Below are 13847 nucleotides of genomic sequence, written 5' to 3'. Positions count from 1 at the left end.
ATGTTATGAGAATTTGTTCAACTGCTTTAGACTGTTCTCTGTCAAAGCTCTATCTACACCACAAAATAAGCTTTGTCCTTAATGGGACAGAGCTGCAGGTTCTCAGTTGATCCTTTAGGTATTCTCTTCCTAGACTATTGGACACCTTAAAGATAATGACAAAGACATAAAACTTGGCTCAGTATTTTACAGGAGCTAGTGTAGAAGATGAAAGTAGATTTGATGTGCTTATAGTACCCTGGGTTGCAGCGGAAATGTGCTGCTGTGTTCTGTACTATTTTGAGTTTCCTAAGGGCTAATGGCTTCATGCCCAGGATATTGCATTGCTGTAGTCCAGCTGAAAGGTGACAAAAGCATGTATTACAGAGGCCAAATCATCAACAGTAAAGACAGGATGAATTCTTGTACCTGTTTTAGAGTTATTGTCAGAGAGAGTAGTCCAGGATCAGTTCTAAATTATAGACTGACTTGCCTAAATGGGGTTGTGTAACATCAGCCAGTAGGTACTTCACTGTGTCACAAGCTCCTTAAAATGTTTCTTCCTGCCACCAAGTGTAACTTATCTTTTTCTCAGTTTCTGTTTCCACCTTCTGCTTTTTATCCATGAGCTCAAGTACTGAGGCAGTTTGGTGACATTGTGTTACAGTGAGCAATACAATATGATAAAAGGGTGGAATTTTGTAATGCCTACATAGTGTTTTCACTGGAGTTCATGACGCTTTTCCAGTTCATTTGGTCTCTGTGTCTGTATTTTAAATAAGGTTGAAGAAAAAGGGAACTGTGAGGTACATTTTTCTACTCCTCCTCTCTGGTTATGGCTCTCTTGAAATAAACTGTTTCAAAACAGTCAGCCTCTTTTACATATGGTTCATAGTTCATTAGCTATGTCAAATGCTGTAGAGAGTTTGAAAAAAAGGAGCAGGGATGACTATGGTGCTCATAGTATGGATTGTCTGGGAGTCATGGTAATGCTCTTTCTATGCCATGTCCTGCAATAAATTCAAATCATGACAGGTGAATGGTAGTATCCAGTTGTAAGTGTAAGCAGCAAGAATATAATAATCAAGATCTAGCAAGAACATCTTTTGAACATAACACTGGATTCAAATGTGTGCATGTGGTGCTACCACATCAAGGAGCTGTCTTAACTTGTGAAGCTCAAAGCATAAACTTTGCTGCAACATGGCAGCTGCACACAAATGACCAGATGTGCATTTGAAAGCATGAGAAACAAGCAGGCTGTTGATGAAAGATAAACATTTAAGAGTGTGAGAAAATGGCGTCATTCATCAAGGAGGACATTTGCCACTTCTTTCAAAATTTGCATCATGGGTTTGCAGCTTTGGATAAATAGGAGAGCTCAACTCACCACCTCTCAGCCTATTCATGTTTTGTCTTTTGTAGTTCCTTGTTAAATGAGACCTCAAGCCTGATTGGGGCTTTTAGGCAACAGCAGATGAATATTAATGATAAAAATTGTTAAATATGTTAGCCATGAAGTGAGGTATTTCATGTTTTCAAATCTATTCAGAAGAGATAAAAGGATGAAAATATTAAATACATTAGATATATCTAAAAACTTCATTTTTAAACTCCCTTTTTTCCTCATCTGATGAGTTAGTACTATGGAGAAAATATTAAATCTCTGAGTCAGCCTTAGTGCTTTTACTGAGTAATTAAAAGCAGAATTAGTAGCTGTAAAGTTGGGTGTTTAGTCCTCAGCAAGGATGATGATTTTAAAGCAGTTACACTTTGTAAAATGGGAAGAGATGAGGGGTTATCTGAACTTTCGACGTAAGTATAATGATTAAGACTTTTTTAAAGATACTAGCATGAATATTTGTACATTACAGCCTATATAACTTGACTCATTTTCTTCTAAACATTTTCGGTTTATTCTTCATTTTGTCTCTTCTTAGCCTTTGCCACTGGTTCTTGTTCACTAGCCCTTTGATATTAAGTATCATCTCTACAGAGGTACGCTATGGTCATGTCAACAGCATCTGATGCAAACGGGGGAACTGGAGTCCTTTGGGCAACTTCTGTTTCCAAATGATTTTTTGGCAGGTTAGGTTTCTGCATCATCTAATGTTTTATGTATTCTTTTCAAAAACTGACACCAGGGTTGAATGCAGTATTCCAGTATTGGTGTTATCCATGGCATTTTGCATCTGCAGCATAAATAACACTTCTCCCTTATTTGTGTAACTAAAAATGAGTTCACTCTTTATGTCTTGACTGCTCCTTAAAAGCTCATGCTGGGTTGCTCTTCCACTAGAATTCCAGGGCTCTTTATGATCATCTTTCTATGGTAAACCTCCCATTGGGGATATAATCTGCATTTCTTTTTCCTAGGCTTCTAGTTTTGACTCTGCAAAAGGTGATTTTGTTTGAACAGGCAAGCTTAATGCACAATTCAGTCTATTGTATCCAACTACCATGTCTTCCACATTACATACTGTTGCATCATTCTCTGAATCATCTATAAATTATATATTATTTATAATTATAATATTATATAACGTATGATTATATGATTATATTCTATATTCTACATTAAATATTACCCATTAAGTATTATATATTATATATTGTGTGGTATATATGATTATATTATTAGATACTATTATAATGCATATCACATATTATAAATTCTATTTAATTCCAAGTCAGGGATGAAAATATTTATTAATGCTATTGTTCCTCTAACTGCTCATTAAATAAATCCACCAGAAACACACATTTGGTAGTGATTCCAAATGGCAGTTCTTTCTTGAGCTCTGCAAGGCATTTCTTAATTTACTTATAAAATGTAGATCCTCATAGATTTCAGTAGATCTTTTCTAAGGGACAGAAGCTTAAGAACAAGCAGTAAAAAAGACTGACGTAAGGAAGGATCAGTTATATTCAAAAGGTAAATTATTTTTCCTAAGTGAAAGAGAGTGAGAAGATGTGAGAAGACAAGCTACAGTGGGCTGTTTGACACCAAAAAATTTGAGATGAGCTAGGAAACATACTCAGAGAAGCAGAGATTCAGAAGTTCTTTTGTGCCATTCTCCTGGTCATCAGAAAAATAAGTGATAGAGAGAAGAGTGTCTGGCGTAGTTTGCTCACTGAGAAGCATTCAGACAAATAATTTAGAGTTCAGACAAATAATTCAGAGTTACTTTACCCAAGTACCATTACTATCCCAGTGGGATCAACCATGGAATGATGACTATTTCCATTGTTCAGAGAGAAGAAAATCAGGGAAAACATACATCAATGGATAAGGAATATTGCAGGTAGAAAATTAGGCATCAAGAAGCATATTACAATTATTGAGAGCATTAGTCAGTCAGTGCACTCAAAAAAAGAGAACAGTATTTATCCCAGAGAACAAACAACTGAAGGTAGTATATTGTTGGTGCAGTTCTCCCCTCGGTTAGTAATTCATTTGTTCTCTGCTTTTACAAACAGTTTTTAAAAAAATGAACAGGTTTGAAGGCAAAGTGAAGTGCATTTCTGTCTTAATAGTAATACTATTCCATGACAATTTAAATGCATCCTTAAGCTCTCATACCTAACTGAAACTTCTGACTGCTTGTATTCCAGTAGCTTGTCCTGTTTCAGGAAGAAAAACTAGGGGTATCGTCATAATTCTTCCATGTTTACTAAAGATCAGAATGGCTTTTCTCAACACTTAGGTTTTTAAAGAAGTGAAATTAATATACACATTAGTAACAAAACAGCTGTGGATCTCTGCAGGAATCCCATCAACAAGGAAGCAAGCAGGATGAGGAGAAAGAACCAGCTGGTTAATCAGAAGAGAAGACAGCTTGTTGAAGAAGCTGTCATCCTTGAATCTTCAATTGGTGGGTCATTTTGTCCTCGGCAGGGACTCCTTGCATGAAGTATAAATTTTACTCTCACTGCTCAATCAGTATGACAGCTCTGGTTCTAAATGCAGTGAAAGTCTTGGCTCTGATTTAAATTATTCCCTGATGGTTTATTTAAAAACATCAAATAAATGTAATAGCAATAAAATTTGGATGTAAAAGATATAATCAATTTTAAACTCTGGATGTGAAAACTTTATTCTTAAACTGTTGAGATTATATACATGTGATCAATTTCTGCAGTTTCTAACAATTGTTTTCAGATTATTTGGTGGTGGTAGTATTTTTCTGCATAATTGTCAAGAAGTGAGTTTCTTATTCAGAGCAATTCAAACTGTGAAACACAAGATTTCAGCTGTTGTACACCCACAGGTCTGTATGGTCGTATAGTTTAATGCATATTCAAGTGATATTTCTGCTTACTCTCTGGAATAATATTGTAATCATATAGAATATTTTTATGAATCCCTTTCACAGGCTGATACTTTGGAAAGTCTAAGAAAAGGTTCTGTTCTTTTCATTGCTGTTATCATACACATTTTGAATAGGAGAAAAAAAAAGGGGGGCTTTTCCCAGTTAATATGACTTATTTTTCTAGCTTATGATAGTTGCCTATTGGAGCCAATATTAATTTATAAACCTGTGACCAAATAGAAGGAAAACATGTTGAACAGACCTGTATTTGTAAACTGACTTATTTTTAGGTTTTTTTAAATGTAATTCCCAAAGTAAAAAGTCAGCATTGAAGTTCTCAGTCGGATAGTGAAGACATAAAAGAAAATTCTGAGCCCCATGGTCTTAATATTTAATCTGAGGAAAAAGGCAGTAAAGCAGTCATCTCCGACTCAGGGCAACATGTTACCCTACTGATCTTTTGACATTGTTCAAGTCACAAGGACTAAGTTAAGAGGAGGACCAACAGGATGAGAGCAAAGTATCATTTACCCATGTTGCTTTGAAGCTCAGCGCCTCAAGGAGGATTGGGAGAACATTGTAACAAGTGGCTCTGTAGAGCAAATGAACATGGAGGAAAAGAATATCATATAGGATTAAATAGAATGTGCATACAGCAGACAAATATAATTTGGAAAATTATATTGCTGGGGCGCATACAATGGATGATAAAGTTTTGATGGGAACAATGGTTCCGCTGGAAATTTAATCCAGATTTTCTGACTGAGGCAGAGGAAAAGTAGTGTCAGAAATAATAGAGGAGCAGTAAAGGAAGATCCCTGGATCACAAGGTAAGTTACATTTCTTCAGTACTTCTGCTTCCTTGAAAATACAAGTTAAATCAAAATTTAACATCATTTGATATTAGTGAAAAAGGCAGTGGGGCTCTTAGGTGCCTTCTCCTTATGAAATCGCCATGGGTATCCTGTGTAGGCTGGCTCCCTATGATGTTTATATTAGATTTCCATATATAATACAATCGGAAAAGTTATTTTAACAGAAAATGGTCTTTGGATTGTCACAGCCAGGTCAGAAGAGTGAAAGTAAGACAAACATGGTTAGACCTGAATGATGCCAGAAACTTAAGCATAAAAGAGCTATGCCCAGGAATACTTGCAAAAAGGACGCCAGGCCTAAATCATTCATAGCCAGCAATCTTTTTGGTCTGAATAGGATACAGCATTCAAAATGTAGAAAATATTTAATGAGACAATAAATGTATTGTGAGAGTTGCAAGGCAGTACTGCTGAATGGCTCACAGTACTTAAAAACAGTTCAGACACAATCCAGCACGGATCCACAATCCAGACACAATCCAGGAAACAGCACTCCTTAGCACTTCTCTGAAATAATTTAAAGAAAATGCACAACTTCTCTTTACTCACAGTAATGAGATAGCAAGCAACTCTATATATATATATTTTGGAAATTTATGATAGAAATATATATGAATGCTTAATCTCATTGTATGGCTACAATAAATAGGGAAAAACCACTGCTATTCTTGATATGTCCTAAAACCAGAGAAACGTAAATTAGAGAAATCATGATTTGAAAACCCAGTCTTGTGTGCCTGGCATGGTTTTGTCTCTAATTCAGGAGGACTAGTCTGTAATATTGCTAAGTCTTTCAGTGTGGAAGAAAAAATATGTACAATTAAGAAAATCACTCTAGTTCATGGACTATTACAGAAATAAGTTACTTATAGTATATCTCATTATATCTTCATCTGCTTTGAGAAAATGATTGTTATACAGCAGTGCATAAAAGGTCACATATTATGCCTCCATAAGTAGGCATTTGATAAATTGCAACTGTGTATGGTAAGTAGGGGCCTCTGTAACTTGTTTCTCATAATACCTCAGTTAACTAGAAATGAAAAGTGTTTGGAAACAAGTATTTAAAATGCCTCAAATTTCTAAATTTATTTGTAAAATGAAAGTAGTCTTTTTATATTTACTTATGGTAACTGTTAATGATGCTTTACCCAAATGTAAATGTACCATTAACATTTTTAAGTCATACATTAGACAATAAATTATTTTGAAAGTCAAGTAACCATTTCTACCACTTTTAAAGAAATACTTTTTTTTTTTCTGAAGCAATAACCAAAGTGAACCCCTATTCATGTAGAATGCTGTGAGAAGGAACCCTGAAGTTTTCATTCTCAGTGGTATATCCCATATGCTATATTTCTCTTCCTGTATTTCTTTTATGTGATGTATCTGGTGTTTTCTCCTCACTGATCTCTATGAAAACTTCTGCCTGCATAAAATAAATTAAATGAAAACTTCCTTCCCAAGGGTTAACTTCAGTTCTTTCAAAGTGAGAACCATCCATCTTTAGTAGCATAATTAATGAACTCTAAGGATGTTTACATGGTGGAGAAATCTAAGCTAGTTTTAAAACACCTTCACTTGCACATATCTGATGTATGACCATGGCATCAGAGATCTGAGCAGAGTTTAATTTATCCCAGCTCTTATTCGACTTTTGGGGCTTGTCCTACTGAGCTAACCAGTTGAAAGCCAACTCAATGGCAGTGTCTGCTGGCTCTGCAGTGCATTCACTACTCTTTTTTTTAAGTAGTAGAAATGATTGCTTAATTCTCTGATTTATCACTTAGGACAGATACTGAATTATCTAGAGAAATACAGGGTAGAATTAAAATCTTTGATCTATAATTTTGCTTGGTTTGGATAGAAATGATGGATTAATTTTAAAAAAATATGTATAAATCAGATAGATACAGTATATTTCAAATTGTGTGCCTGCTTTAAGAGGTAGTGCTTATGTTGAGAGTCTTTCCATACAGAAAGAAGAAATATTATGGCCAAATTCTGTATTTGTGTTTTTATCTCAGGAACTACAAGGTCTGACCATATGTAAATTGTTGTGAAAAATTGTGTTAGTTGGGAAAAAGGTTAGGTGAGTTGATTAATATATACAGCTATTTATAAAATAAAAGGCTAGGCTGTATTTGCACGTGGATGCTTTTCTGATAAGTACTCATTTCAGTGAATTAATAAACATGAAACTTCAGGAGACAACTTATATTAAACATTACTCTTTTAGGTTATTCCTTTACTCTAGTCAGATTTATGGTTAAAATATTCCTGTCAGAACAAAAGTACCATTTATCTAATCCAGTTTCCTATGAAAATACACTTAGGTGATTTTGGGAGTCTTCAATTACCTAATTGTATAAGAGAATAATTTATATCTCACAGTCAGTAACTTGTGATGCTGATTATTGCTCAATTTTCAGTGAAAGATCAGACAATCTACCCGAGGCACTACATACCTTGAAATATCTATATATATTTTACTAAGAATGTTAAATGAATAGTGACCTGTGAAATAAAGATCAATATGCTGTGACATAGTATTTTCATAATCAGAAGAATGAATATATCATTTGCTTCACTAGATGAAAATTTAACACTTCAAGGCCATTTCACTTTCAGATTACTTTTGTCAAGGTTCCAAAGATCCATAACATTTAAATAAATATAGTGTTTCTTCAGGTTACAACAGCTAACTACTTACCAGTTTATGTGTCATTTATTTGTCACCCAACATATCTTGCTAATCTCTGCTTTAAGGTTGTTCAAAAAGTAATTCTTAATTCAAAGAGTCATTTAGTGGCTTTCAGGGTGCTGAACAAACAGCATGTAAAGTTGAGGGCCATTTTTCAAGAGCAGCTTCCAAACAGGCACATGTAGTGAAAATAATCATAGAACAGAATCATAGAATGGTTTGGGTTGGAAGGGACCTTAAAGATCATCTAGTTCCAACCCCCCTGCCATGGGCAGGGACACCTTCCACTAGACCAGGTTGCTCAAAACCCCGTCCAACCTGGCCTTGAATGCTTCCAGGGATGAGACATCCACAACTTCTCTGGGCAACCTGTTCTAGTGTCTCACCACCCTCACAGTGAGCAATTTCTTCCTTATACTTAATCTAAACCTACCCTCTTTCAGTTTAAAACCTTTACCCCTCACCCTACCACTACACTGCTTGATGAAGGGTCCCTCCCCAGCTTTCCTGTAGCCCCCTTCAAGGACTGGAAGGCCACTATAAGGTCTCCTCGGAGCCTTCTCTTTCTCCAGGCTGAACAACCCCAACTCTCTCAGCCTGTCCTCATAGCAGAGGTGCTTCAGCCCCCTGATCATCTTTGTGGCCTCCTCTGGACTTGCTCAAGCAGGTCCATGTCTTTCTTATGTTGTGGGCCCCAGAGCTGGACGCAGTACTCCAGGTGGGGTCTCACGAGAGTGGAGTAGAGGGGGAGAATCACCTCCCTCAACCTGCTGGCCACACTTCTCTTGATGCAGCCCAGGATACACACTGCTGGCTCAGAGTCAGCTTTCCATCCACTAATACTCATAAATCCTTCTCCACAGGGCTGCTCTCAATCCATTTTCTGCCCAGCCTGTATTTGTGCTTGGGATTGCCTGACACATGTGTAGGACCTTGCACTTTGGCCTTGTTGAAATTCATGAAGTTTGCACAGGCCCACCTCTCCAGCCTCTCCAGGTCCCTCTGGATGGCACATCCCTTCCCTCCAGCCTGTCGACTGCACCACACAGCTGGGTGTTGTCTTCAAACTTGCTGAGGGTACACTCAATCCCACTGTCCATGTTGCTGACAAAGATGTCAAACATTGCCAATCCCAATAGCAACCCCTGAGGAACGCCACTCATCACTGGTCTTCAGTAGGGCATTGAGATGTTGACCACAACTCTTTGACTGTGACCATCGAGCCAATTCCTTACTTACTGAGTGGTCCATCCATCAAATTCATATGTCTCCAATTTAGAGACAAGGATGTTGTGCAGGACGGTGTCAAATGCTTTGCACAAACCAGGTAGATGACATCAGTTGCTCTTCCCTTATCCACCAACACCGTAACCCCTTCATAGAAGGCCACTAAATTCATCAGACATAATCTGCCCTTAGTGAAGCTATTAAACATAAATCACATTGAAGATGTGATTTATGCCCATAACTCAGATATTTTGGGTGAAATCCTTGCCTCCTGAAAGTTAATGACAAAACTCCCATTAACTTCAGTTTAGCCAAATTGTCAGCACTGATTTCTAAAACACTCATACAGTGATCTTCTAGAATTAAATTCTGAGACTACATCATAATATTAAAAAAAAATATTTTGCTATTTGATTATTATACATTCTCTCAGGTATTTAAATCTGTACATTTCCTTTGAACGAACTAATTTATTTGCAAATAGCACAGGTTATAATAATAATTACTGTCATTAAAATAGCTTTGTGTTAAAAAATGTTTTAATGGTTGATCTTTAAAACAGATCCCTTTTATGCACCCTTTGATAGTATTAGTGATAGTCACTGAGAAGGGTACTTAAATTATAAGGAGTATCAAATAACTTGCAGGTTTGAAACAAATAAGAGGCAGTACTTAATCATAGAGCAGGTGTTCAAGCCATGGGCTTCACATCAGTTCAAAAAGCTGTTAGACAAATGCATGCAATAAATATGCATCATGAATAATTACATGCAGACATACATGTGTGGTTTAGGAAACTCCTGAACATACAGAGAATACACCAAGGGATGGTAAACCAAGGAAGTATCACTTCCCATATCCCTAGATAAGTTACCTCTATAACTCATCAGCCTCATTTAAAAAAAACCACCTTATTTAAGTTATAAATTTATTCTAGCTTTAGCTTCAGCTTGTGCCTTGTGCCGTGTCTTTCCTTGTAAGCTTAAAAATGTATTTACTATCCAAAATATTTTCCCTAGAGAGATTCTTATAGTCTTGATTTGATTGGATCAGTTCTCTAATCTTTTTTTGAACAGAGTATTTTAATGTCTCGTTATAAGACATGTTTTCTGGAACTTGTATAATTAATGTAGTTTCTCAATTCTTTTAAGTTCCTCAGAATCCTTTTTGAAGTGTGGCCACCAGAACATAGACACATTATTTCCTTCATAATTTTCCTAGCACTGTATTTTGAAATATAACAAGTCTTGTATTTGTTTTAGATATTATCCTGCTTCAAGGATCACATTCGCCTTCTTATATAAAACATAGCAGTAGGAGATAATCTTCATTTGATTACTTTCTATGACTTCTCAGTCCTTTTCAGTCACTGCTTTCCAGGACAGCATCTCCATTTTGTAATTATGACCTGCATTCATCCTTCACTGGTGAATAAGTTTGCATTTCTTTGTATTCTAATATGTGGTGTTTGAAAGGATCCCTTTCACCAAGAAACTGAGTGACTGGTTCATCTCCAGCTATCATGTTGCCCCTAAAGACTTGATTAAGGGTGATCATCATCTCAAACTTGTCCCTACCTGAAAAGCAATAGAATATCATCATGTTTTAGTGTTAATCTAGAACCAACAATAAACTGAAGGAATTAATTTAATTTAAATATTTCCATAATGACAGGGTGTCATTTCACATGTTTATGGCCATGTAAGGTTCATCATTGCCCCACGAGGCTTGAACTTTGTCTGACCAAGACTACTTCACAAGAGGTTAATAGCTCATTGATAGCGAAGTTAAGCACTAGTACAGATTGTTTATTGCCAAGAGATGAGAGGAATCTTAACAAATGATGTTAAAAGTTCCAAAGAAGTGGGGAGTGGTAGTCTGAGTGATTCTTGAAAAAGATGAAGATCAATAATTTTTATTAAAGGGGAGAATAATAATATTTTAATCTAAATAGTACTTCTTCAGGGAAAGAGGAATCACATATTCCAAATCAAGATGCTCTTCTGTGAAGAAAGACTCAAAGATGTAGTGTTTTTTTCAGAAGAAATCTTTTTTTAGTCCCATGATTTGATAGTCACTGCTGTCTTGAAAGCTGGACAATCTAGAGAAGCTGCTTGTAACTGAGGTAAGGATAGGCAGATGTAAGCAGTTTTCTGTTTTCTCTTATCAGTCTTTGTAATCTTTGTAACTCTGTTTCTGTATTTGAAGCTGTTGTAAATATATTACTTTCTTTTACCTTTATTAGGCTTTTCTCAAGAGTGTATTTAGAGTAAGTGCCTAACAGGACAACCTATCCCTTTGTGTAAGGCCTTCTTTAAAACTGAATTACTGTACTACTTCTTCAGGGTATAGAATTTATTTGAAATTTTCAGGGCATCCAAAGGATAATAAAATGTGTCTCTGCTAAACAGCATGGATTATTCTGGAATTTTCAATTTTGCCTATGTAGAAGATGCATCCCATTTTGCCTGCTGCAAGATGGTAGGAATATTACCATTGAACACTAATAGTGATGGCAAAGTTTGCAGCACTATAATTTTAGCAATCTTTGAGTCACCTGTAATTTTTACCAGTAATAATAATAAATTTTATTCCAGATTATGAATAAAATTATGAACTCCCCATTGGTATAAACCAATCAAATATTTTCCTAGATGATGAGTGAATGTTGAGATCCAACAATTAATCATTTTTTAAATTATTTAATTTTAACTTTTATATAAATGGTGTATTTCTAGGAAGAAAACTAAGCAGAACTAAGACAAATACTTTACAGAATACTATTTTGTCAGCCTAATTTATAACTGCATCATATAATTTTGCAAAATAAACCTAGATAAAACTTAGCCTTGTGTGTTAATGGCATTAATTGAATTGCCATCTTCTATCAGCTTATATCGTGGAAATAAATATTAACAGCTTTTACTTTTCAGAGACTTTTTTTTACTCTTGAAACATCCACTTTAGCATATACTAACACACAAATCAGCTTATTTTGTTACAACCATAAGGAAAAGGTCTTCTGTTAACATAATCTTTGTTTCAAAATAAGCTGCTTGCAGCATGTGGAAGGTCATGGGGCAATTTGGGAAATTTTGAATGTAAGTTTGTGGTATCTTAAGACCTAGAGGTCTTGGATTGCATGTAGAGTTATGGAATTTTGAGGATCTGTGCCACAAGTGATTGAATTTAGGGAATTAGGGAAGAGGTGTAAGAACTAAATTTGTGCTAAAAGTGTTAAATTTGCACAAGTTGTATTTCACCTCTTGTTGAATACACATAATGATACTTGGTTCTCTTTTTAAAAAGCTTTGAGATCCTCATATGAGATGTACTACACAAAAAGCACTTTTTAGTTGATTAATTCTTTGTACAGAATTCAAGTGGTAGGACTCAAGCTCTTCAAAAACAATATTGGTGTTGGATATCTACAGCTAAGTATAATGTCTGTTCTACATAATGTATTTTGGGTTTTAAATACCAAATCTTTTTTCTCTTACAGAGAAGTTGATCAGGATTCTGATGGCTGCATCAGCTTCAAAGAGTTTGAATCTGCAATGAAGTATGGACAAGATGAAGTATCACCAGTGTACTTTGCCTAAAGAATATTCTCTGGTGAAAAGACAAAGTGAAAACTTCAGATCTCAAGATATTTAAAAATCAATGAAACTTCATTTATTTCAGCCAGCATTTTAAGAACTTTGACTGTAAGTGTAGCTCTGAAGAACAGCCTTTGAAGCCTTACTGTTGACAAGTCGGGTGTATTAATTTACATGTGTATGTGTGTGTAGAATACTTAAAATATTTGAAATCTCAATTGATTCCCAATCACCCTAGTTAGGAATTGCAACTCTGTACTTCTTTTTGACTTAACAGATAAAAAAGGAGAAAACAGATAAAAAAGGAGAAACTCGGATTTCCAGTTACTGTGAAATTTATTTGTTCACTTTTTCAACAGCCTTTTGTCGACAGACCAAAATATCTCACATGTATAGTAACTGATTAAATTTATGGCAGATAATGCCTGTTTTTTCAAAATCAGTAGTACATTTGTCTTTTCTTTATTGTTTCATGTTCAAATATTGTTCTTTTTTATATATTACACATTATTTTTAATTTAACATTTGTTGGTTAATTAGCTACATGATTTAATTCTGAACAATTATCAAGAACTGTATATGTAAGGAAGTAAGCATAAATATTTAGCTTTTTTTTAAAAAAAAAATTGAATGGAGATACAACAGATCTTTAACGTGTACATCATTGTTGTGGTTTGAGCGCAGAGGGTAACTGAGCACCATGCAGTCACTCACTCCCCTGTTACCAAAAACCCCACCACACACACAAACCCAGGACAGTCATAGACCTCAGTCTTGCAGGCTGAAAATTCTGTGTATTCAAACCTTCAGCTGACTTTTAGAGAGGAATTTGGATATATATACTTTATCAAGAGCAGAGAATTTCCCAAGAGTTGAGGGGAAGTGTAAGGTAGAATCTGTCATTGTCTACAGAGCTATCTTCCCTTCTCTCTCTCTTATCCAGTAACTGGGAGATGTTCTTGCCTGCTGTAACTTATATAAAACCAACCCAGCTGTGTTATAGTGAGATAAATCTTTCTTATTCAATTTATTTTATCTGTGATCACTCACTTCCTACTGCTTTTGTGTGTTCATATTAATAGTAACAGATAATAGAGATTTCATTATGGGCACTGTCTCAGATCATATGGTCCACTCTACTGCTTCATCT

General features: G+C 35.5%; 1 protein-coding gene across 1 annotated transcript in view; it reads left to right on the top strand.

Annotated features, from left to right (window-relative positions):
- The window catches only part of EFCAB11 (EF-hand calcium binding domain 11), a 56692-nt gene extending 43992 nt beyond the window's left edge, over positions 1 to 12700 (top strand). The window contains exon 4 of the mRNA XM_074864970.1: positions 12601 to 12700. Within this exon, the coding sequence (XP_074721071.1) occupies positions 12601 to 12700 (100 nt within the window). The remainder of the gene's footprint in view (positions 1 to 12600) is intronic.
- The last annotated feature ends 1147 nt before the right edge of the window (positions 12701 to 13847 follow it).

Source organism: Strix uralensis, chromosome 4 (assembly GCF_047716275.1).
Source record: "Strix uralensis isolate ZFMK-TIS-50842 chromosome 4, bStrUra1, whole genome shotgun sequence".
NCBI lineage: Eukaryota > Metazoa > Chordata > Aves > Strigiformes > Strigidae > Strix > Strix uralensis.
This window is presented reverse-complemented; position numbering and strand designations above follow the sequence as displayed.